At 47.4% G+C, this 25384-nt stretch overlaps 1 protein-coding gene across 1 annotated transcript; it reads left to right on the plus strand.

Annotated features, from left to right (window-relative positions):
* Window positions 1-403: 403 nt before the first annotated feature.
* Window positions 404-23403, plus strand: LOC147846616 (uncharacterized). The gene is made up of 28 exons (XM_087240210.2): window positions 404-653; window positions 1206-1481; window positions 2034-2309; window positions 2862-3137; window positions 3690-3965; window positions 4518-4793; window positions 5346-5621; window positions 6174-6449; window positions 7002-7277; window positions 7830-8105; window positions 8658-8933; window positions 9486-9761; window positions 10314-10589; window positions 11142-11417; window positions 11970-12245; window positions 12798-13073; window positions 13626-13901; window positions 14454-14729; window positions 15282-15557; window positions 16110-16385; window positions 16938-17213; window positions 17766-18041; window positions 18594-18869; window positions 19422-19697; window positions 20250-20525; window positions 21078-21353; window positions 21906-22181; window positions 22734-23403. Exons 1-28 carry the CDS (start codon window positions 512-514, stop codon window positions 23042-23044), a joined length of 7629 nt encoding a protein of 2542 aa, XP_087096336.1. The 5' UTR covers window positions 404-511; the 3' UTR covers window positions 23045-23403.
* The last annotated feature ends 1981 nt before the right edge of the window (window positions 23404-25384 follow it).

Consider the following 25384-nt stretch of genomic DNA (forward strand, 5'->3'; position numbering starts at 1 on the left):
TTTGTCCAACGTATTGTTTGTGGCATTTCGTACAATAAATTAAGTAGATGCAGTTGCATACCCCCGCCGATGTGTTGCGTTGTGTTTCGTAAATGTTTTTGTTTGTTTTGTTCTGGACCCACCGTCTCACCGTGTAGTGTTTGTGCGCTTCCGCTCTTGTCGGTTTTTGTTGTTGGCTGGTTTTGCTACTGACCAGTGTGTCTAGTAAGTTTTTGTTTCTCTTAAAGGCCGCGATTGGTCTGTGTTTCTGTATAAAACGTGTGGGTTCGATGAATTTGTTGAAGTTTTCTTTTGTTGCTCTATTAAGTTGTTTACTCTGTTGTGAGTAAAATGTGACGAGGGGGATTATTTTGTTGCGTGTGTTTGTTGTTGTTGTTGGGTTAGGGTTAGGGTTAGGGTTAGGGTTAGGGTTAGGGTTAGGGTTAGGGTTAGGGTTAGGGTTAGGGTTAGGGTTAGGGTTAGGGTTAGGGTGAAGAAAAATCCAGAGGTTGGACTGAGTCCATCCCCGGTTATGCACGGTCCATCGACATCAACTGCCCGCCACGCCCGCGGCGTCCGGGTCGGCCGAACGGATCCGAACGACATCGAGAAAGGCCAGCGTCAGCCCGCAACACAACCAAATTGCTGTGAAAAAATTACCCACCCAGTTTTAGGTATGTGTATAGCGCTAATTCAGCATTTGGGGTAGGGTTCGGGGTCTTAGGGTCCCTGATCTTAGGGCTCTAGGCACTTGGGTTAAGTTTTAGGTGTGAAAGGTCACCCGGGTTGGGTTTAGAGGTGTGTTGAAGAGTGCAGTCGATGTTTGTAAATAATAAAGTTTTGTTTTTGTGGACTTAATACATTTATTTTACTTTCCCATGAGATTAAATAATGCGGCTCTCTCCCATTTGCGTTTTGAAATGGAGGCACTAAATATACTACTCAAACCTGATCGCGACGTTTCGGAGTTTCTTTTCCTTCCTCAGGCTAGTTTGAGCAACTGAATGGCTGGAATACTTCACATCAGCTCATTTATATAGACTTCTCAGTGGGCGTGGCTTCCTAACACTCTCTCTCTCTGTTTTCACACTTTCTCGATGTTTCGATTTTTCTCGATGTTTCCCAAAACTGAATATCGGCACTTTGTGGTGCGTCATAAACTTAGCGTTACACTTTCTGCTGTCCTGTTGTGTACTTCTTGACACCAATTTATTAAATGTTCCAAGCTGGAGACTCATTTCCCCGACATCGATGGATCCGCCGGCGTTCCCGTCCGCAGCAGGCGAGGTGCAGAGCTGGAGGCACTGGCTGGGTTAGGGTGAAGAAAAATCCAGAGGTTGGACTGAGTCCATCCCCGGTTATGCACGGTCCATCGACATCAACTGCCCGCCACGCCCGCGGCGTCCGGGTCGGCCGAACGGATCCGAACGACATCGAGAAAGGCCAGCGTCAGCCCGCAACACAACCAAATTGCTGTGAAAAAATTACCCACCCAGTTTTAGGTATGTGTATAGCGCTAATTCAGCATTTGGGGTAGGGTTCGGGGTCTTAGGGTCCCTGATCTTAGGGCTCTAGGCACTTGGGTTAAGTTTTAGGTGTGAAAGGTCACCCGGGTTGGGTTTAGAGGTGTGTTGAAGAGTGCAGTCGATGTTTGTAAATAATAAAGTTTTGTTTTTGTGGACTTAATACATTTATTTTACTTTCCCATGAGATTAAATAATGCGGCTCTCTCCCATTTGCGTTTTGAAATGGAGGCACTAAATATACTACTCAAACCTGATCGCGACGTTTCGGAGTTTCTTTTCCTTCCTCAGGCTAGTTTGAGCAACTGAATGGCTGGAATACTTCACATCAGCTCATTTATATAGACTTCTCAGTGGGCGTGGCTTCCTAACACTCTCTCTCTCTGTTTTCACACTTTCTCGATGTTTCGATTTTTCTCGATGTTTCCCAAAACTGAATATCGGCACTTTGTGGTGCGTCATAAACTTAGCGTTACACTTTCTGCTGTCCTGTTGTGTACTTCTTGACACCAATTTATTAAATGTTCCAAGCTGGAGACTCATTTCCCCGACATCGATGGATCCGCCGGCGTTCCCGTCCGCAGCAGGCGAGGTGCAGAGCTGGAGGCACTGGCTGGGTTAGGGTGAAGAAAAATCCAGAGGTTGGACTGAGTCCATCCCCGGTTATGCACGGTCCATCGACATCAACTGCCCGCCACGCCCGCGGCGTCCGGGTCGGCCGAACGGATCCGAACGACATCGAGAAAGGCCAGCGTCAGCCCGCAACACAACCAAATTGCTGTGAAAAAATTACCCACCCAGTTTTAGGTATGTGTATAGCGCTAATTCAGCATTTGGGGTAGGGTTCGGGGTCTTAGGGTCCCTGATCTTAGGGCTCTAGGCACTTGGGTTAAGTTTTAGGTGTGAAAGGTCACCCGGGTTGGGTTTAGAGGTGTGTTGAAGAGTGCAGTCGATGTTTGTAAATAATAAAGTTTTGTTTTTGTGGACTTAATACATTTATTTTACTTTCCCATGAGATTAAATAATGCGGCTCTCTCCCATTTGCGTTTTGAAATGGAGGCACTAAATATACTACTCAAACCTGATCGCGACGTTTCGGAGTTTCTTTTCCTTCCTCAGGCTAGTTTGAGCAACTGAATGGCTGGAATACTTCACATCAGCTCATTTATATAGACTTCTCAGTGGGCGTGGCTTCCTAACACTCTCTCTCTCTGTTTTCACACTTTCTCGATGTTTCGATTTTTCTCGATGTTTCCCAAAACTGAATATCGGCACTTTGTGGTGCGTCATAAACTTAGCGTTACACTTTCTGCTGTCCTGTTGTGTACTTCTTGACACCAATTTATTAAATGTTCCAAGCTGGAGACTCATTTCCCCGACATCGATGGATCCGCCGGCGTTCCCGTCCGCAGCAGGCGAGGTGCAGAGCTGGAGGCACTGGCTGGGTTAGGGTGAAGAAAAATCCAGAGGTTGGACTGAGTCCATCCCCGGTTATGCACGGTCCATCGACATCAACTGCCCGCCACGCCCGCGGCGTCCGGGTCGGCCGAACGGATCCGAACGACATCGAGAAAGGCCAGCGTCAGCCCGCAACACAACCAAATTGCTGTGAAAAAATTACCCACCCAGTTTTAGGTATGTGTATAGCGCTAATTCAGCATTTGGGGTAGGGTTCGGGGTCTTAGGGTCCCTGATCTTAGGGCTCTAGGCACTTGGGTTAAGTTTTAGGTGTGAAAGGTCACCCGGGTTGGGTTTAGAGGTGTGTTGAAGAGTGCAGTCGATGTTTGTAAATAATAAAGTTTTGTTTTTGTGGACTTAATACATTTATTTTACTTTCCCATGAGATTAAATAATGCGGCTCTCTCCCATTTGCGTTTTGAAATGGAGGCACTAAATATACTACTCAAACCTGATCGCGACGTTTCGGAGTTTCTTTTCCTTCCTCAGGCTAGTTTGAGCAACTGAATGGCTGGAATACTTCACATCAGCTCATTTATATAGACTTCTCAGTGGGCGTGGCTTCCTAACACTCTCTCTCTCTGTTTTCACACTTTCTCGATGTTTCGATTTTTCTCGATGTTTCCCAAAACTGAATATCGGCACTTTGTGGTGCGTCATAAACTTAGCGTTACACTTTCTGCTGTCCTGTTGTGTACTTCTTGACACCAATTTATTAAATGTTCCAAGCTGGAGACTCATTTCCCCGACATCGATGGATCCGCCGGCGTTCCCGTCCGCAGCAGGCGAGGTGCAGAGCTGGAGGCACTGGCTGGGTTAGGGTGAAGAAAAATCCAGAGGTTGGACTGAGTCCATCCCCGGTTATGCACGGTCCATCGACATCAACTGCCCGCCACGCCCGCGGCGTCCGGGTCGGCCGAACGGATCCGAACGACATCGAGAAAGGCCAGCGTCAGCCCGCAACACAACCAAATTGCTGTGAAAAAATTACCCACCCAGTTTTAGGTATGTGTATAGCGCTAATTCAGCATTTGGGGTAGGGTTCGGGGTCTTAGGGTCCCTGATCTTAGGGCTCTAGGCACTTGGGTTAAGTTTTAGGTGTGAAAGGTCACCCGGGTTGGGTTTAGAGGTGTGTTGAAGAGTGCAGTCGATGTTTGTAAATAATAAAGTTTTGTTTTTGTGGACTTAATACATTTATTTTACTTTCCCATGAGATTAAATAATGCGGCTCTCTCCCATTTGCGTTTTGAAATGGAGGCACTAAATATACTACTCAAACCTGATCGCGACGTTTCGGAGTTTCTTTTCCTTCCTCAGGCTAGTTTGAGCAACTGAATGGCTGGAATACTTCACATCAGCTCATTTATATAGACTTCTCAGTGGGCGTGGCTTCCTAACACTCTCTCTCTCTGTTTTCACACTTTCTCGATGTTTCGATTTTTCTCGATGTTTCCCAAAACTGAATATCGGCACTTTGTGGTGCGTCATAAACTTAGCGTTACACTTTCTGCTGTCCTGTTGTGTACTTCTTGACACCAATTTATTAAATGTTCCAAGCTGGAGACTCATTTCCCCGACATCGATGGATCCGCCGGCGTTCCCGTCCGCAGCAGGCGAGGTGCAGAGCTGGAGGCACTGGCTGGGTTAGGGTGAAGAAAAATCCAGAGGTTGGACTGAGTCCATCCCCGGTTATGCACGGTCCATCGACATCAACTGCCCGCCACGCCCGCGGCGTCCGGGTCGGCCGAACGGATCCGAACGACATCGAGAAAGGCCAGCGTCAGCCCGCAACACAACCAAATTGCTGTGAAAAAATTACCCACCCAGTTTTAGGTATGTGTATAGCGCTAATTCAGCATTTGGGGTAGGGTTCGGGGTCTTAGGGTCCCTGATCTTAGGGCTCTAGGCACTTGGGTTAAGTTTTAGGTGTGAAAGGTCACCCGGGTTGGGTTTAGAGGTGTGTTGAAGAGTGCAGTCGATGTTTGTAAATAATAAAGTTTTGTTTTTGTGGACTTAATACATTTATTTTACTTTCCCATGAGATTAAATAATGCGGCTCTCTCCCATTTGCGTTTTGAAATGGAGGCACTAAATATACTACTCAAACCTGATCGCGACGTTTCGGAGTTTCTTTTCCTTCCTCAGGCTAGTTTGAGCAACTGAATGGCTGGAATACTTCACATCAGCTCATTTATATAGACTTCTCAGTGGGCGTGGCTTCCTAACACTCTCTCTCTCTGTTTTCACACTTTCTCGATGTTTCGATTTTTCTCGATGTTTCCCAAAACTGAATATCGGCACTTTGTGGTGCGTCATAAACTTAGCGTTACACTTTCTGCTGTCCTGTTGTGTACTTCTTGACACCAATTTATTAAATGTTCCAAGCTGGAGACTCATTTCCCCGACATCGATGGATCCGCCGGCGTTCCCGTCCGCAGCAGGCGAGGTGCAGAGCTGGAGGCACTGGCTGGGTTAGGGTGAAGAAAAATCCAGAGGTTGGACTGAGTCCATCCCCGGTTATGCACGGTCCATCGACATCAACTGCCCGCCACGCCCGCGGCGTCCGGGTCGGCCGAACGGATCCGAACGACATCGAGAAAGGCCAGCGTCAGCCCGCAACACAACCAAATTGCTGTGAAAAAATTACCCACCCAGTTTTAGGTATGTGTATAGCGCTAATTCAGCATTTGGGGTAGGGTTCGGGGTCTTAGGGTCCCTGATCTTAGGGCTCTAGGCACTTGGGTTAAGTTTTAGGTGTGAAAGGTCACCCGGGTTGGGTTTAGAGGTGTGTTGAAGAGTGCAGTCGATGTTTGTAAATAATAAAGTTTTGTTTTTGTGGACTTAATACATTTATTTTACTTTCCCATGAGATTAAATAATGCGGCTCTCTCCCATTTGCGTTTTGAAATGGAGGCACTAAATATACTACTCAAACCTGATCGCGACGTTTCGGAGTTTCTTTTCCTTCCTCAGGCTAGTTTGAGCAACTGAATGGCTGGAATACTTCACATCAGCTCATTTATATAGACTTCTCAGTGGGCGTGGCTTCCTAACACTCTCTCTCTCTGTTTTCACACTTTCTCGATGTTTCGATTTTTCTCGATGTTTCCCAAAACTGAATATCGGCACTTTGTGGTGCGTCATAAACTTAGCGTTACACTTTCTGCTGTCCTGTTGTGTACTTCTTGACACCAATTTATTAAATGTTCCAAGCTGGAGACTCATTTCCCCGACATCGATGGATCCGCCGGCGTTCCCGTCCGCAGCAGGCGAGGTGCAGAGCTGGAGGCACTGGCTGGGTTAGGGTGAAGAAAAATCCAGAGGTTGGACTGAGTCCATCCCCGGTTATGCACGGTCCATCGACATCAACTGCCCGCCACGCCCGCGGCGTCCGGGTCGGCCGAACGGATCCGAACGACATCGAGAAAGGCCAGCGTCAGCCCGCAACACAACCAAATTGCTGTGAAAAAATTACCCACCCAGTTTTAGGTATGTGTATAGCGCTAATTCAGCATTTGGGGTAGGGTTCGGGGTCTTAGGGTCCCTGATCTTAGGGCTCTAGGCACTTGGGTTAAGTTTTAGGTGTGAAAGGTCACCCGGGTTGGGTTTAGAGGTGTGTTGAAGAGTGCAGTCGATGTTTGTAAATAATAAAGTTTTGTTTTTGTGGACTTAATACATTTATTTTACTTTCCCATGAGATTAAATAATGCGGCTCTCTCCCATTTGCGTTTTGAAATGGAGGCACTAAATATACTACTCAAACCTGATCGCGACGTTTCGGAGTTTCTTTTCCTTCCTCAGGCTAGTTTGAGCAACTGAATGGCTGGAATACTTCACATCAGCTCATTTATATAGACTTCTCAGTGGGCGTGGCTTCCTAACACTCTCTCTCTCTGTTTTCACACTTTCTCGATGTTTCGATTTTTCTCGATGTTTCCCAAAACTGAATATCGGCACTTTGTGGTGCGTCATAAACTTAGCGTTACACTTTCTGCTGTCCTGTTGTGTACTTCTTGACACCAATTTATTAAATGTTCCAAGCTGGAGACTCATTTCCCCGACATCGATGGATCCGCCGGCGTTCCCGTCCGCAGCAGGCGAGGTGCAGAGCTGGAGGCACTGGCTGGGTTAGGGTGAAGAAAAATCCAGAGGTTGGACTGAGTCCATCCCCGGTTATGCACGGTCCATCGACATCAACTGCCCGCCACGCCCGCGGCGTCCGGGTCGGCCGAACGGATCCGAACGACATCGAGAAAGGCCAGCGTCAGCCCGCAACACAACCAAATTGCTGTGAAAAAATTACCCACCCAGTTTTAGGTATGTGTATAGCGCTAATTCAGCATTTGGGGTAGGGTTCGGGGTCTTAGGGTCCCTGATCTTAGGGCTCTAGGCACTTGGGTTAAGTTTTAGGTGTGAAAGGTCACCCGGGTTGGGTTTAGAGGTGTGTTGAAGAGTGCAGTCGATGTTTGTAAATAATAAAGTTTTGTTTTTGTGGACTTAATACATTTATTTTACTTTCCCATGAGATTAAATAATGCGGCTCTCTCCCATTTGCGTTTTGAAATGGAGGCACTAAATATACTACTCAAACCTGATCGCGACGTTTCGGAGTTTCTTTTCCTTCCTCAGGCTAGTTTGAGCAACTGAATGGCTGGAATACTTCACATCAGCTCATTTATATAGACTTCTCAGTGGGCGTGGCTTCCTAACACTCTCTCTCTCTGTTTTCACACTTTCTCGATGTTTCGATTTTTCTCGATGTTTCCCAAAACTGAATATCGGCACTTTGTGGTGCGTCATAAACTTAGCGTTACACTTTCTGCTGTCCTGTTGTGTACTTCTTGACACCAATTTATTAAATGTTCCAAGCTGGAGACTCATTTCCCCGACATCGATGGATCCGCCGGCGTTCCCGTCCGCAGCAGGCGAGGTGCAGAGCTGGAGGCACTGGCTGGGTTAGGGTGAAGAAAAATCCAGAGGTTGGACTGAGTCCATCCCCGGTTATGCACGGTCCATCGACATCAACTGCCCGCCACGCCCGCGGCGTCCGGGTCGGCCGAACGGATCCGAACGACATCGAGAAAGGCCAGCGTCAGCCCGCAACACAACCAAATTGCTGTGAAAAAATTACCCACCCAGTTTTAGGTATGTGTATAGCGCTAATTCAGCATTTGGGGTAGGGTTCGGGGTCTTAGGGTCCCTGATCTTAGGGCTCTAGGCACTTGGGTTAAGTTTTAGGTGTGAAAGGTCACCCGGGTTGGGTTTAGAGGTGTGTTGAAGAGTGCAGTCGATGTTTGTAAATAATAAAGTTTTGTTTTTGTGGACTTAATACATTTATTTTACTTTCCCATGAGATTAAATAATGCGGCTCTCTCCCATTTGCGTTTTGAAATGGAGGCACTAAATATACTACTCAAACCTGATCGCGACGTTTCGGAGTTTCTTTTCCTTCCTCAGGCTAGTTTGAGCAACTGAATGGCTGGAATACTTCACATCAGCTCATTTATATAGACTTCTCAGTGGGCGTGGCTTCCTAACACTCTCTCTCTCTGTTTTCACACTTTCTCGATGTTTCGATTTTTCTCGATGTTTCCCAAAACTGAATATCGGCACTTTGTGGTGCGTCATAAACTTAGCGTTACACTTTCTGCTGTCCTGTTGTGTACTTCTTGACACCAATTTATTAAATGTTCCAAGCTGGAGACTCATTTCCCCGACATCGATGGATCCGCCGGCGTTCCCGTCCGCAGCAGGCGAGGTGCAGAGCTGGAGGCACTGGCTGGGTTAGGGTGAAGAAAAATCCAGAGGTTGGACTGAGTCCATCCCCGGTTATGCACGGTCCATCGACATCAACTGCCCGCCACGCCCGCGGCGTCCGGGTCGGCCGAACGGATCCGAACGACATCGAGAAAGGCCAGCGTCAGCCCGCAACACAACCAAATTGCTGTGAAAAAATTACCCACCCAGTTTTAGGTATGTGTATAGCGCTAATTCAGCATTTGGGGTAGGGTTCGGGGTCTTAGGGTCCCTGATCTTAGGGCTCTAGGCACTTGGGTTAAGTTTTAGGTGTGAAAGGTCACCCGGGTTGGGTTTAGAGGTGTGTTGAAGAGTGCAGTCGATGTTTGTAAATAATAAAGTTTTGTTTTTGTGGACTTAATACATTTATTTTACTTTCCCATGAGATTAAATAATGCGGCTCTCTCCCATTTGCGTTTTGAAATGGAGGCACTAAATATACTACTCAAACCTGATCGCGACGTTTCGGAGTTTCTTTTCCTTCCTCAGGCTAGTTTGAGCAACTGAATGGCTGGAATACTTCACATCAGCTCATTTATATAGACTTCTCAGTGGGCGTGGCTTCCTAACACTCTCTCTCTCTGTTTTCACACTTTCTCGATGTTTCGATTTTTCTCGATGTTTCCCAAAACTGAATATCGGCACTTTGTGGTGCGTCATAAACTTAGCGTTACACTTTCTGCTGTCCTGTTGTGTACTTCTTGACACCAATTTATTAAATGTTCCAAGCTGGAGACTCATTTCCCCGACATCGATGGATCCGCCGGCGTTCCCGTCCGCAGCAGGCGAGGTGCAGAGCTGGAGGCACTGGCTGGGTTAGGGTGAAGAAAAATCCAGAGGTTGGACTGAGTCCATCCCCGGTTATGCACGGTCCATCGACATCAACTGCCCGCCACGCCCGCGGCGTCCGGGTCGGCCGAACGGATCCGAACGACATCGAGAAAGGCCAGCGTCAGCCCGCAACACAACCAAATTGCTGTGAAAAAATTACCCACCCAGTTTTAGGTATGTGTATAGCGCTAATTCAGCATTTGGGGTAGGGTTCGGGGTCTTAGGGTCCCTGATCTTAGGGCTCTAGGCACTTGGGTTAAGTTTTAGGTGTGAAAGGTCACCCGGGTTGGGTTTAGAGGTGTGTTGAAGAGTGCAGTCGATGTTTGTAAATAATAAAGTTTTGTTTTTGTGGACTTAATACATTTATTTTACTTTCCCATGAGATTAAATAATGCGGCTCTCTCCCATTTGCGTTTTGAAATGGAGGCACTAAATATACTACTCAAACCTGATCGCGACGTTTCGGAGTTTCTTTTCCTTCCTCAGGCTAGTTTGAGCAACTGAATGGCTGGAATACTTCACATCAGCTCATTTATATAGACTTCTCAGTGGGCGTGGCTTCCTAACACTCTCTCTCTCTGTTTTCACACTTTCTCGATGTTTCGATTTTTCTCGATGTTTCCCAAAACTGAATATCGGCACTTTGTGGTGCGTCATAAACTTAGCGTTACACTTTCTGCTGTCCTGTTGTGTACTTCTTGACACCAATTTATTAAATGTTCCAAGCTGGAGACTCATTTCCCCGACATCGATGGATCCGCCGGCGTTCCCGTCCGCAGCAGGCGAGGTGCAGAGCTGGAGGCACTGGCTGGGTTAGGGTGAAGAAAAATCCAGAGGTTGGACTGAGTCCATCCCCGGTTATGCACGGTCCATCGACATCAACTGCCCGCCACGCCCGCGGCGTCCGGGTCGGCCGAACGGATCCGAACGACATCGAGAAAGGCCAGCGTCAGCCCGCAACACAACCAAATTGCTGTGAAAAAATTACCCACCCAGTTTTAGGTATGTGTATAGCGCTAATTCAGCATTTGGGGTAGGGTTCGGGGTCTTAGGGTCCCTGATCTTAGGGCTCTAGGCACTTGGGTTAAGTTTTAGGTGTGAAAGGTCACCCGGGTTGGGTTTAGAGGTGTGTTGAAGAGTGCAGTCGATGTTTGTAAATAATAAAGTTTTGTTTTTGTGGACTTAATACATTTATTTTACTTTCCCATGAGATTAAATAATGCGGCTCTCTCCCATTTGCGTTTTGAAATGGAGGCACTAAATATACTACTCAAACCTGATCGCGACGTTTCGGAGTTTCTTTTCCTTCCTCAGGCTAGTTTGAGCAACTGAATGGCTGGAATACTTCACATCAGCTCATTTATATAGACTTCTCAGTGGGCGTGGCTTCCTAACACTCTCTCTCTCTGTTTTCACACTTTCTCGATGTTTCGATTTTTCTCGATGTTTCCCAAAACTGAATATCGGCACTTTGTGGTGCGTCATAAACTTAGCGTTACACTTTCTGCTGTCCTGTTGTGTACTTCTTGACACCAATTTATTAAATGTTCCAAGCTGGAGACTCATTTCCCCGACATCGATGGATCCGCCGGCGTTCCCGTCCGCAGCAGGCGAGGTGCAGAGCTGGAGGCACTGGCTGGGTTAGGGTGAAGAAAAATCCAGAGGTTGGACTGAGTCCATCCCCGGTTATGCACGGTCCATCGACATCAACTGCCCGCCACGCCCGCGGCGTCCGGGTCGGCCGAACGGATCCGAACGACATCGAGAAAGGCCAGCGTCAGCCCGCAACACAACCAAATTGCTGTGAAAAAATTACCCACCCAGTTTTAGGTATGTGTATAGCGCTAATTCAGCATTTGGGGTAGGGTTCGGGGTCTTAGGGTCCCTGATCTTAGGGCTCTAGGCACTTGGGTTAAGTTTTAGGTGTGAAAGGTCACCCGGGTTGGGTTTAGAGGTGTGTTGAAGAGTGCAGTCGATGTTTGTAAATAATAAAGTTTTGTTTTTGTGGACTTAATACATTTATTTTACTTTCCCATGAGATTAAATAATGCGGCTCTCTCCCATTTGCGTTTTGAAATGGAGGCACTAAATATACTACTCAAACCTGATCGCGACGTTTCGGAGTTTCTTTTCCTTCCTCAGGCTAGTTTGAGCAACTGAATGGCTGGAATACTTCACATCAGCTCATTTATATAGACTTCTCAGTGGGCGTGGCTTCCTAACACTCTCTCTCTCTGTTTTCACACTTTCTCGATGTTTCGATTTTTCTCGATGTTTCCCAAAACTGAATATCGGCACTTTGTGGTGCGTCATAAACTTAGCGTTACACTTTCTGCTGTCCTGTTGTGTACTTCTTGACACCAATTTATTAAATGTTCCAAGCTGGAGACTCATTTCCCCGACATCGATGGATCCGCCGGCGTTCCCGTCCGCAGCAGGCGAGGTGCAGAGCTGGAGGCACTGGCTGGGTTAGGGTGAAGAAAAATCCAGAGGTTGGACTGAGTCCATCCCCGGTTATGCACGGTCCATCGACATCAACTGCCCGCCACGCCCGCGGCGTCCGGGTCGGCCGAACGGATCCGAACGACATCGAGAAAGGCCAGCGTCAGCCCGCAACACAACCAAATTGCTGTGAAAAAATTACCCACCCAGTTTTAGGTATGTGTATAGCGCTAATTCAGCATTTGGGGTAGGGTTCGGGGTCTTAGGGTCCCTGATCTTAGGGCTCTAGGCACTTGGGTTAAGTTTTAGGTGTGAAAGGTCACCCGGGTTGGGTTTAGAGGTGTGTTGAAGAGTGCAGTCGATGTTTGTAAATAATAAAGTTTTGTTTTTGTGGACTTAATACATTTATTTTACTTTCCCATGAGATTAAATAATGCGGCTCTCTCCCATTTGCGTTTTGAAATGGAGGCACTAAATATACTACTCAAACCTGATCGCGACGTTTCGGAGTTTCTTTTCCTTCCTCAGGCTAGTTTGAGCAACTGAATGGCTGGAATACTTCACATCAGCTCATTTATATAGACTTCTCAGTGGGCGTGGCTTCCTAACACTCTCTCTCTCTGTTTTCACACTTTCTCGATGTTTCGATTTTTCTCGATGTTTCCCAAAACTGAATATCGGCACTTTGTGGTGCGTCATAAACTTAGCGTTACACTTTCTGCTGTCCTGTTGTGTACTTCTTGACACCAATTTATTAAATGTTCCAAGCTGGAGACTCATTTCCCCGACATCGATGGATCCGCCGGCGTTCCCGTCCGCAGCAGGCGAGGTGCAGAGCTGGAGGCACTGGCTGGGTTAGGGTGAAGAAAAATCCAGAGGTTGGACTGAGTCCATCCCCGGTTATGCACGGTCCATCGACATCAACTGCCCGCCACGCCCGCGGCGTCCGGGTCGGCCGAACGGATCCGAACGACATCGAGAAAGGCCAGCGTCAGCCCGCAACACAACCAAATTGCTGTGAAAAAATTACCCACCCAGTTTTAGGTATGTGTATAGCGCTAATTCAGCATTTGGGGTAGGGTTCGGGGTCTTAGGGTCCCTGATCTTAGGGCTCTAGGCACTTGGGTTAAGTTTTAGGTGTGAAAGGTCACCCGGGTTGGGTTTAGAGGTGTGTTGAAGAGTGCAGTCGATGTTTGTAAATAATAAAGTTTTGTTTTTGTGGACTTAATACATTTATTTTACTTTCCCATGAGATTAAATAATGCGGCTCTCTCCCATTTGCGTTTTGAAATGGAGGCACTAAATATACTACTCAAACCTGATCGCGACGTTTCGGAGTTTCTTTTCCTTCCTCAGGCTAGTTTGAGCAACTGAATGGCTGGAATACTTCACATCAGCTCATTTATATAGACTTCTCAGTGGGCGTGGCTTCCTAACACTCTCTCTCTCTGTTTTCACACTTTCTCGATGTTTCGATTTTTCTCGATGTTTCCCAAAACTGAATATCGGCACTTTGTGGTGCGTCATAAACTTAGCGTTACACTTTCTGCTGTCCTGTTGTGTACTTCTTGACACCAATTTATTAAATGTTCCAAGCTGGAGACTCATTTCCCCGACATCGATGGATCCGCCGGCGTTCCCGTCCGCAGCAGGCGAGGTGCAGAGCTGGAGGCACTGGCTGGGTTAGGGTGAAGAAAAATCCAGAGGTTGGACTGAGTCCATCCCCGGTTATGCACGGTCCATCGACATCAACTGCCCGCCACGCCCGCGGCGTCCGGGTCGGCCGAACGGATCCGAACGACATCGAGAAAGGCCAGCGTCAGCCCGCAACACAACCAAATTGCTGTGAAAAAATTACCCACCCAGTTTTAGGTATGTGTATAGCGCTAATTCAGCATTTGGGGTAGGGTTCGGGGTCTTAGGGTCCCTGATCTTAGGGCTCTAGGCACTTGGGTTAAGTTTTAGGTGTGAAAGGTCACCCGGGTTGGGTTTAGAGGTGTGTTGAAGAGTGCAGTCGATGTTTGTAAATAATAAAGTTTTGTTTTTGTGGACTTAATACATTTATTTTACTTTCCCATGAGATTAAATAATGCGGCTCTCTCCCATTTGCGTTTTGAAATGGAGGCACTAAATATACTACTCAAACCTGATCGCGACGTTTCGGAGTTTCTTTTCCTTCCTCAGGCTAGTTTGAGCAACTGAATGGCTGGAATACTTCACATCAGCTCATTTATATAGACTTCTCAGTGGGCGTGGCTTCCTAACACTCTCTCTCTCTGTTTTCACACTTTCTCGATGTTTCGATTTTTCTCGATGTTTCCCAAAACTGAATATCGGCACTTTGTGGTGCGTCATAAACTTAGCGTTACACTTTCTGCTGTCCTGTTGTGTACTTCTTGACACCAATTTATTAAATGTTCCAAGCTGGAGACTCATTTCCCCGACATCGATGGATCCGCCGGCGTTCCCGTCCGCAGCAGGCGAGGTGCAGAGCTGGAGGCACTGGCTGGGTTAGGGTGAAGAAAAATCCAGAGGTTGGACTGAGTCCATCCCCGGTTATGCACGGTCCATCGACATCAACTGCCCGCCACGCCCGCGGCGTCCGGGTCGGCCGAACGGATCCGAACGACATCGAGAAAGGCCAGCGTCAGCCCGCAACACAACCAAATTGCTGTGAAAAAATTACCCACCCAGTTTTAGGTATGTGTATAGCGCTAATTCAGCATTTGGGGTAGGGTTCGGGGTCTTAGGGTCCCTGATCTTAGGGCTCTAGGCACTTGGGTTAAGTTTTAGGTGTGAAAGGTCACCCGGGTTGGGTTTAGAGGTGTGTTGAAGAGTGCAGTCGATGTTTGTAAATAATAAAGTTTTGTTTTTGTGGACTTAATACATTTATTTTACTTTCCCATGAGATTAAATAATGCGGCTCTCTCCCATTTGCGTTTTGAAATGGAGGCACTAAATATACTACTCAAACCTGATCGCGACGTTTCGGAATTTCTTTTCCTTCCTCAGGCTAGTTTGAGCAACTGAATGGCTGGAATACTTCACATCAGCTCATTTATATAGACTTCTCAGTGGGCGTGGCTTCCTAACACTCTCTCTCTCTGTTTTCACACTTTCTCGATGTTTCGATTTTTCTCGATGTTTCCCAAAACTGAATATCGGCACTTTGTGGTGCGTCATAAACTTAGCGTTACACTTTCTGCTGTCCTGTTGTGTACTTCTTGACACCAATTTATTAAATGTTCCAAGCTGGAGACTCATTTCCCCGACATCGATGGATCCGCCGGCGTTCCCGTCCGCAGCAGGCGAGGTGCAGAGCTGGAGGCACTGGCTGGGTTAGGGTGAAGAAAAATCCAGAGGTTGGACTGAGTCCATCCCCGGTTATGCACGGTCCATCGACATCAACTGCCCGCCACGCCCGCGGCGTCCGGGTCGGCCGAACGGATCCGAACGACATCGAGAAAGGCCAGCGTCAGCCCGCAACACAACCAAATTGCTGTGAAAAAATTACCCACCCAGTTTTAGGTATGTGTATAGCGCTAATTCAGCATTTGGGGTAGGGTTCGGGGTCTTAGGGTCCCTGATCTTAGGGCTCTAGGCACTTGGGTTAAGTTTTAGGTGTGAAAGGTCACCCGGGTTGGGTTTAGAGGTGTGTTGAAGAGTGCAGTCGATGTTTGTAAATAATAAAGTTTTGTTTTTGTGGACTTAATACATTTATTTTACTTTCCCATGAGATTAAATAATGCGGCTCTCTCCCATTTGCGTTTTGAAATGGAGGCACTAAATATACTACTCAAACCTGATCGCGACGTTTCGGAGTTTCTTTTCCTTCCTCAGGCTAGTTTGAGCAACTGAATGGCTGGAATACTTCACATCAGCTCATTTATATAGACTTCTCAGTGGGCGTGGCTTCCTAACACTCTCTCTCTCTGTTTTCACACTTTCTCGATGTTTCGATTTTTCTCGATGTTTCCCAAAACTGAATATCGGCACTTTGTGGTGCGTCATAAACTTAGCGTTACACTTTCTGCTGTCCTGTTGTGTACTTCTTGACACCAATTTATTAAATGTTCCAAGCTGGAGACTCATTTCCCCGACATCGATGGATCCGCCGGCGTTCCCGTCCGCAGCAGGCGAGGTGCAGAGCTGGAGGCACTGGCTGGGTTAGGGTGAAGAAAAATCCAGAGGTTGGACTGAGTCCATCCCCGGTTATGCACGGTCCATCGACATCAACTGCCCGCCACGCCCGCGGCGTCCGGGTCGGCCGAACGGATCCGAACGACATCGAGAAAGGCCAGCGTCAGCCCGCAACACAACCAAATTGCTGTGAAAAAATTACCCACCCAGTTTTAGGTATGTGTATAGCGCTAATTCAGCATTTGGGGTAGGGTTCGGGGTCTTAGGGTCCCTGATCTTAGGGCTCTAGGCACTTGGGTTAAGTTTTAGGTGTGAAAGGTCACCCGGGTTGGGTTTAGAGGTGTGTTGAAGAGTGCAGTCGATGTTTGTAAATAATAAAGTTTTGTTTTTGTGGACTTAATACATTTATTTTACTTTCCCATGAGATTAAATAATGCGGCTCTCTCCCATTTGCGTTTTGAAATGGAGGCACTAAATATACTACTCAAACCTGATCGCGACGTTTCGGAGTTTCTTTTCCTTCCTCAGGCTAGTTTGAGCAACTGAATGGCTGGAATACTTCACATCAGCTCATTTATATAGACTTCTCAGTGGGCGTGGCTTCCTAACACTCTCTCTCTCTGTTTTCACACTTTCTCGATGTTTCGATTTTTCTCGATGTTTCCCAAAACTGAATATCGGCACTTTGTGGTGCGTCATAAACTTAGCGTTACACTTTCTGCTGTCCTGTTGTGTACTTCTTGACACCAATTTATTAAATGTTCCAAGCTGGAGACTCATTTCCCCGACATCGATGGATCCGCCGGCGTTCCCGTCCGCAGCAGGCGAGGTGCAGAGCTGGAGGCACTGGCTGGGTTAGGGTGAAGAAAAATCCAGAGGTTGGACTGAGTCCATCCCCGGTTATGCACGGTCCATCGACATCAACTGCCCGCCACGCCCGCGGCGTCCGGGTCGGCCGAACGGATCCGAACGACATCGAGAAAGGCCAGCGTCAGCCCGCAACACAACCAAATTGCTGTGAAAAAATTACCCACCCAGTTTTAGGTATGTGTATAGCGCTAATTCAGCATTTGGGGTAGGGTTCGGGGTCTTAGGGTCCCTGATCTTAGGGCTCTAGGCACTTGGGTTAAGTTTTAGGTGTGAAAGGTCACCCGGGTTGGGTTTAGAGGTGTGTTGAAGAGTGCAGTCGATGTTTGTAAATAATAAAGTTTTGTTTTTGTGGACTTAATACATTTATTTTACTTTCCCATGAGATTAAATAATGCGGCTCTCTCCCATTTGCGTTTTGAAATGGAGGCACTAAATATACTACTCAAACCTGATCGCGACGTTTCGGAGTTTCTTTTCCTTCCTCAGGCTAGTTTGAGCAACTGAATGGCTGGAATACTTCACATCAGCTCATTTATATAGACTTCTCAGTGGGCGTGGCTTCCTAACACTCTCTCTCTCTGTTTTCACACTTTCTCGATGTTTCGATTTTTCTCGATGTTTCCCAAAACTGAATATCGGCACTTTGTGGTGCGTCATAAACTTAGCGTTACACTTTCTGCTGTCCTGTTGTGTACTTCTTGACACCAATTTATTAAATGTTCCAAGCTGGAGACTCATTTCCCCGACATCGATGGATCCGCCGGCGTTCCCGTCCGCAGCAGGCGAGGTGCAGAGCTGGAGGCACTGGCTGGGTTAGGGTGAAGAAAAATCCAGAGGTTGGACTGAGTCCATCCCCGGTTATGCACGGTCCATCGACATCAACTGCCCGCCACGCCCGCGGCGTCCGGGTCGGCCGAACGGATCCGAACGACATCGAGAAAGGCCAGCGTCAGCCCGCAACACAACCAAATTGCTGTGAAAAAATTACCCACCCAGTTTTAGGTATGTGTATAGCGCTAATTCAGCATTTGGGGTAGGGTTCGGGGTCTTAGGGTCCCTGATCTTAGGGCTCTAGGCACTTGGGTTAAGTTTTAGGTGTGAAAGGTCACCCGGGTTGGGTTTAGAGGTGTGTTGAAGAGTGCAGTCGATGTTTGTAAATAATAAAGTTTTGTTTTTGTGGACTTAATACATTTATTTTACTTTCCCATGAGATTAAATAATGCGGCTCTCTCCCATTTGCGTTTTGAAATGGAGGCACTAAATATACTACTCAAACCTGATCGCGACGTTTCGGAGTTTCTTTTCCTTCCTCAGGCTAGTTTGAGCAACTGAATGGCTGGAATACTTCACATCAGCTCATTTATATAGACTTCTCAGTGGGCGTGGCTTCCTAACACTCTCTCTCTCTGTTTTCACACTTTCTCGATGTTTCGATTTTTCTCGATGTTTCCCAAAACTGAATATCGGCACTTTGTGGTGCGTCATAAACTTAGCGTTACACTTTCTGCTGTCCTGTTGTGTACTTCTTGACACCAATTTATTAAATGTTCCAAGCTGGAGACTCATTTCCCCGACATCGATGGATCCGCCGGCGTTCCCGTCCGCAGCAGGCGAGGTGCAGAGCTGGAGGCACTGGCTGGGTTAGGGTGAAGAAAAATCCAGAGGTTGGACTGAGTCCATCCCCGGTTATGCACGGTCCATCGACATCAACTGCCCGCCACGCCCGCGGCGTCCGGGTCGGCCGAACGGATCCGAACGACATCGAGAAAGGCCAGCGTCAGCCCGCAACACAACCAAATTGCTGTGAAAAAATTACCCACCCAGTTTTAGGTATGTGTATAGCGCTAATTCAGCATTTGGGGTAGGGTTCGGGGTCTTAGGGTCCCTGATCTTAGGGCTCTAGGCACTTGGGTTAAGTTTTAGGTGTGAAAGGTCACCCGGGTTGGGTTTAGAGGTGTGTTGAAGAGTGCAGTCGATGTTTGTAAATAATAAAGTTTTGTTTTTGTGGACTTAATACATTTATTTTACTTTCCCATGAGATTAAATAATGCGGCTCTCTCCCATTTGCGTTTTGAAATGGAGGCACTAAATATACTACTCAAACCTGATCGCGACGTTTCGGAGTTTCTTTTCCTTCCTCAGGCTAGTTTGAGCAACTGAATGGCTGGAATACTTCACATCAGCTCATTTATATAGACTTCTCAGTGGGCGTGGCTTCCTAACACTCTCTCTCTCTGTTTTCACACTTTCTCGATGTTTCGATTTTTCTCGATGTTTCCCAAAACTGAATATCGGCACTTTGTGGTGCGTCATAAACTTAGCGTTACACTTTCTGCTGTCCTGTTGTGTACTTCTTGACACCAATTTATTAAATGTTCCAAGCTGGAGACTCATTTCCCCGACATCGATGGATCCGCCGGCGTTCCCGTCCGCAGCAGGCGAGGTGCAGAGCTGGAGGCACTGGCTGGGTTAGGGTGAAGAAAAATCCAGAGGTTGGACTGAGTCCATCCCCGGTTATGCACGGTCCATCGACATCAACTGCCCGCCACGCCCGCGGCGTCCGGGTCGGCCGAACGGATCCGAACGACATCGAGAAAGGCCAGCGTCAGCCCGCAACACAACCAAATTGCTGTGAAAAAATTACCCACCCAGTTTTAGGTATGTGTATAGCGCTAATTCAGCATTTGGGGTAGGGTTCGGGGTCTTAGGGTCCCTGATCTTAGGGCTCTAGGCACTTGGGTTAAGTTTTAGGTGTGAAAGGTCACCCGGGTTGGGTTTAGAGGTGTGTTGAAGAGTGCAGTCGATGTTTGTAAATAATAAAGTTTTGTTTTTGTGGACTTAATACATTTATTTTACTTTCCCATGAGATTAAATAATGCGGCTCTCTCCCATTTGCGTTTTGAAATGGAGGCACTAAATATACTACTCAAACCTGATCGCGACGTTTCGGAGTTTCTTTTCCTTCCTCAGGCTAGTTTGAGCAACTGAATGGCTGGAATACTTCACATCAGCTCATTTATATAGACTTCTCAGTGGGCGTGGCTTCCTAACACTCTCTCTCTCTGTTTTCACACTTTCTCGATGTTTCGATTTTTCTCGATGTTTCCCAAAACTGAATATCGGCACTTTGTGGTGCGTCATAAACTTAGCGTTACACTTTCTGCTGTCCTGTTGTGTACTTCTTGACACCAATTTATTAAATGTTCCAAGCTGGAGACTCATTTCCCCGACATCGATGGATCCGCCGGCGTTCCCGTCCGCAGCAGGCGAGGTGCAGAGCTGGAGGCACTGGCTGGGTTAGGGTGAAGAAAAATCCAGAGGTTGGACTGAGTCCATCCCCGGTTATGCACGGTCCATCGACATCAACTGCCCGCCACGCCCGCGGCGTCCGGGTCGGCCGAACGGATCCGAACGACATCGAGAAAGGCCAGCGTCAGCCCGCAACACAACCAAATTGCTGTGAAAAAATTACCCACCCAGTTTTAGGTATGTGTATAGCGCTAATTCAGCATTTGGGGTAGGGTTCGGGGTCTTAGGGTCCCTGATCTTAGGGCTCTAGGCACTTGGGTTAAGTTTTAGGTGTGAAAGGTCACCCGGGTTGGGTTTAGAGGTGTGTTGAAGAGTGCAGTCGATGTTTGTAAATAATAAAGTTTTGTTTTTGTGGACTTAATACATTTATTTTACTTTCCCATGAGATTAAATAATGCGGCTCTCTCCCATTTGCGTTTTGAAATGGAGGCACTAAATATACTACTCAAACCTGATCGCGACGTTTCGGAGTTTCTTTTCCTTCCTCAGGCTAGTTTGAGCAACTGAATGGCTGGAATACTTCACATCAGCTCATTTATATAGACTTCTCAGTGGGCGTGGCTTCCTAACACTCTCTCTCTCTGTTTTCACACTTTCTCGATGTTTCGATTTTTCTCGATGTTTCCCAAAACTGAATATCGGCACTTTGTGGTGCGTCATAAACTTAGCGTTACACTTTCTGCTGTCCTGTTGTGTACTTCTTGACACCAATTTATTAAATGTTCCAAGCTGGAGACTCATTTCCCCGACATCGATGGATCCGCCGGCGTTCCCGTCCGCAGCAGGCGAGGTGCAGAGCTGGAGGCACTGGCTGGGTTAGGGTGAAGAAAAATCCAGAGGTTGGACTGAGTCCATCCCCGGTTATGCACGGTCCATCGACATCAACTGCCCGCCACGCCCGCGGCGTCCGGGTCGGCCGAACGGATCCGAACGACATCGAGAAAGGCCAGCGTCAGCCCGCAACACAACCAAATTGCTGTGAAAAAATTACCCACCCAGTTTTAGGTATGTGTATAGCGCTAATTCAGCATTTGGGGTAGGGTTCGGGGTCTTAGGGTCCCTGATCTTAGGGCTCTAGGCACTTGGGTTAAGTTTTAGGTGTGAAAGGTCACCCGGGTTGGGTTTAGAGGTGTGTTGAAGAGTGCAGTCGATGTTTGTAAATAATAAAGTTTTGTTTTTGTGGACTTAATACATTTATTTTACTTTCCCATGAGATTAAATAATGCGGCTCTCTCCCATTTGCGTTTTGAAATGGAGGCACTAAATATACTACTCAAACCTGATCGCGACGTTTCGGAGTTTCTTTTCCTTCCTCAGGCTAGTTTGAGCAACTGAATGGCTGGAATACTTCACATCAGCTCATTTATATAGACTTCTCAGTGGGCGTGGCTTCCTAACACTCTCTCTCTCTGTTTTCACACTTTCTCGATGTTTCGATTTTTCTCGATGTTTCCCAAAACTGAATATCGGCACTTTGTGGTGCGTCATAAACTTAGCGTTACACTTTCTGCTGTCCTGTTGTGTACTTCTTGACACCAATTTATTAAATGTTCCAAGCTGGAGACTCATTTCCCCGACATCGATGGATCCGCCGGCGTTCCCGTCCGCAGCAGGCGAGGTGCAGAGCTGGAGGCACTGGCTGGGTTAGGGTGAAGAAAAATCCAGAGGTTGGACTGAGTCCATCCCCGGTTATGCACGGTCCATCGACATCAACTGCCCGCCACGCCCGCGGCGTCCGGGTCGGCCGAACGGATCCGAACGACATCGAGAAAGGCCAGCGTCAGCCCGCAACACAACCAAATTGCTGTGAAAAAATTACCCACCCAGTTTTAGGTATGTGTATAGCGCTAATTCAGCATTTGGGGTAGGGTTCGGGGTCTTAGGGTCCCTGATCTTAGGGCTCTAGGCACTTGGGTTAAGTTTTAGGTGTGAAAGGTCACCCGGGTTGGGTTTAGAGGTGTGTTGAAGAGTGCAGTCGATGTTTGTAAATAATAAAGTTTTGTTTTTGTGGACTTAATACATTTATTTTACTTTCCCATGAGATTAAATAATGCGGCTCTCTCCCATTTGCGTTTTGAAATGGAGGCACTAAATATACTACTCAAACCTGATCGCGACGTTTCGGAGTTTCTTTTCCTTCCTCAGGCTAGTTTGAGCAACTGAATGGCTGGAATACTTCACATCAGCTCATTTATATAGACTTCTCAGTGGGCGTGGCTTCCTAACACTCTCTCTCTCTGTTTTCACACTTTCTCGATGTTTCGATTTTTCTCGATGTTTCCCAAAACTGAATATCGGCACTTTGTGGTGCGTCATAAACTTAGCGTTACACTTTCTGCTGTCCTGTTGTGTACTTCTTGACACCAATTTATTAAATGTTCCAAGCTGGAGACTCATTTCCCCGACATCGATGGATCCGCCGGCGTTCCCGTCCGCAGCAGGCGAGGTGCAGAGCTGGAGGCACTGGCTGGGTTAGGGTGAAGAAAAATCCAGAGGTTGGACTGAGTCCATCCCCGGTTATGCACGGTCCATCGACATCAACTGCCCGCCACGCCCGCGGCGTCCGGGTCGGCCGAACGGATCCGAACGACATCGAGAAAGGCCAGCGTCAGCCCGCAACACAACCAAATTGCTGTGAAAAAATTACCCACCCAGTTTTAGGTATGTGTATAGCGCTAATTCAGCATTTGGGGTAGGGTTCGGGGTCTTAGGGTCCCTGATCTTAGGGCTCTAGGCACTTGGGTTAAGTTTTAGGTGTGAAAGGTCACCCGGGTTGGGTTTAGAGGTGTGTTGAAGAGTGCAGTCGATGTTTGTAAATAATAAAGTTTTGTTTTTGTGGACTTAATACATTTATTTTACTTTCCCATGAGATTAAATAATGCGGCTCTCTCCCATTTGCGTTTTGAAATGGAGGCACTAAATATACTACTCAAACCTGATCGCGACGTTTCGGAGTTTCTTTTCCTTCCTCAGGCTAGTTTGAGCAACTGAATGGCTGGAATACTTCACATCAGCTCATTTATATAGACTTCTCAGTGGGCGTGGCTTCCTAACACTCTCTCTCTCTGTTTTCACACTTTCTCGATGTTTCGATTTTTCTCGATGTTTCCCAAAACTGAATATCGGCACTTTGTGGTGCGTCATAAACTTAGCGTTACACTTTCTGCTGTCCTGTTGTGTACTTCTTGACACCAATTTATTAAATGTTCCAAGCTGGAGACTCATTTCCCCGACATCGATGGATCCGCCGGCGTTCCCGTCCGCAGCAGGCGAGGTGCAGAGCTGGAGGCACTGGCTGGGTTAGGGTGAAGAAAAATCCAGAGGTTGGACTGAGTCCATCCCCGGTTATGCACGGTCCATCGACATCAACTGCCCGCCACGCCCGCGGCGTCCGGGTCGGCCGAACGGATCCGAACGACATCGAGAAAGGCCAGCGTCAGCCCGCAACACAACCAAATTGCTGTGAAAAAATTACCCACCCAGTTTTAGGTATGTGTATAGCGCTAATTCAGCATTTGGGGTAGGTGAAGAAAAATCCAGAGGTTGGACTGAGTCCATCCCCGGTTATGCACGGTCCATCGACATCAACTGCCCGCCACGCCCGCGGCGTCCGAGTCGGCCGAACGGATCCGAACGACATCGAGAAAGGCCAGCGTCAGCCCGCAACACAACTAAGTTGCTGTGAAAAAATTACCCACCAAGTTTTAGGTATGTGTGTAGCGCTAATTCAGTGTTTGGGTAGGGTTCGGGGTCTTAGGGTCCCTGGTCTTAGGGCTCTAGGCACTTGGGTTAAGTTTTTAGGTGTGAAAGGTCACCCGGGTTGGGTTTAGAGGTGTGTTGAAGAGTGCGGTCATTTTCTGTAAATAATAAAGTTTTGTCTTTGTGGACTTAATACATTTATTTTATTTTCCCCTGAGATTAAATAATGTGGCTCTCTCCCATTTGCGTTTTGAAATGGAGGCCCTAAATGTACTGCTCAAACCTTATCGCGACGTTTCGGAGTTTCTTTTCCTTCCTCAGGCTAGTTTGAGCAACTGAATGGCTGGAATACTTCACATCAGCTCATTTATATAGACTTCTCAGTGGGCGTGGCTTCCTAACACTCTCTCTCTCTGTTTTCACACTTTCTCGATGTTTCGGTTTTTCTCGATGTTTCCCAAAACTGAATATCGGCACTTTGTGGTGCGTCATAAACTTAGCGTTACATTTTCTATTGTCTTGTTGTGTACTTTTTGACATCAATTTGTTAAATGCTCCGAGTTGGAGACTCATTTCCCCGACATCGATGGATCCGCCGGCGTTCCCGTCCGCAGCAGGCGAGGTGCAGAGCTGGAGGCACTGGCTGGGTTAGGGTGAAGAAAAATCCAGAGGTTGGACTGAGTCCATCCCCGGTTATGCACGGTCCATCGACATCAACTGCCCGCCACGCCCGCGGCGTCCGAGTCGGCCGAACGGATCCGAACGACATCGAGAAAGGCCAGCGTCAGCCCGCAACACAACTAAGTTGCTGTGAAAAAATTACCCACCAAGTTTTAGGTATGTGTGTAGCGCTAATTCAGTGTTTGGGTAGGGTTCGGGGTCTTAGGGTCCCTGGTCTTAGGGCTCTAGGCACTTGGGTTAAGTTTTTAGGTGTGAAAGGTCACCCGGGTTGGGTTTAGAGGTGTGTTGAAGAGTGCGGTCATTTTCTGTAAATAATAAAGTTTTGTCTTTGTGGACTTAATACATTTATTTTATTTTCCCCTGAGATTAAATAATGTGGCTCTCTCCCATTTGCGTTTTGAAATGGAGGCCCTAAATGTACTGCTCAAACCTTATCGCGACGTTTCGGAGTTTCTTTTCCTTCCTCAGGCTAGTTTGAGCAACTGAATGGCTGGAATACTTCACATCAGCTCATTTATATAGACTTCTCAGTGGGCGTGGCTTCCTAACACTCTCTCTCTCTGTTTTCACACTTTCTCGATGTTTCGGTTTTTCTCGATGTTTCCCAAAACTGAATATCGGCACTTTGTGGTGCGTCATAAACTTAGCGTTACATT

This window comes from Danio rerio, chromosome 2 (genome assembly GCF_052040795.2).
Source record: "Danio rerio strain M-AB ecotype USA chromosome 2, GRCz13ab, whole genome shotgun sequence".
NCBI lineage: Eukaryota > Metazoa > Chordata > Actinopteri > Cypriniformes > Danionidae > Danio > Danio rerio.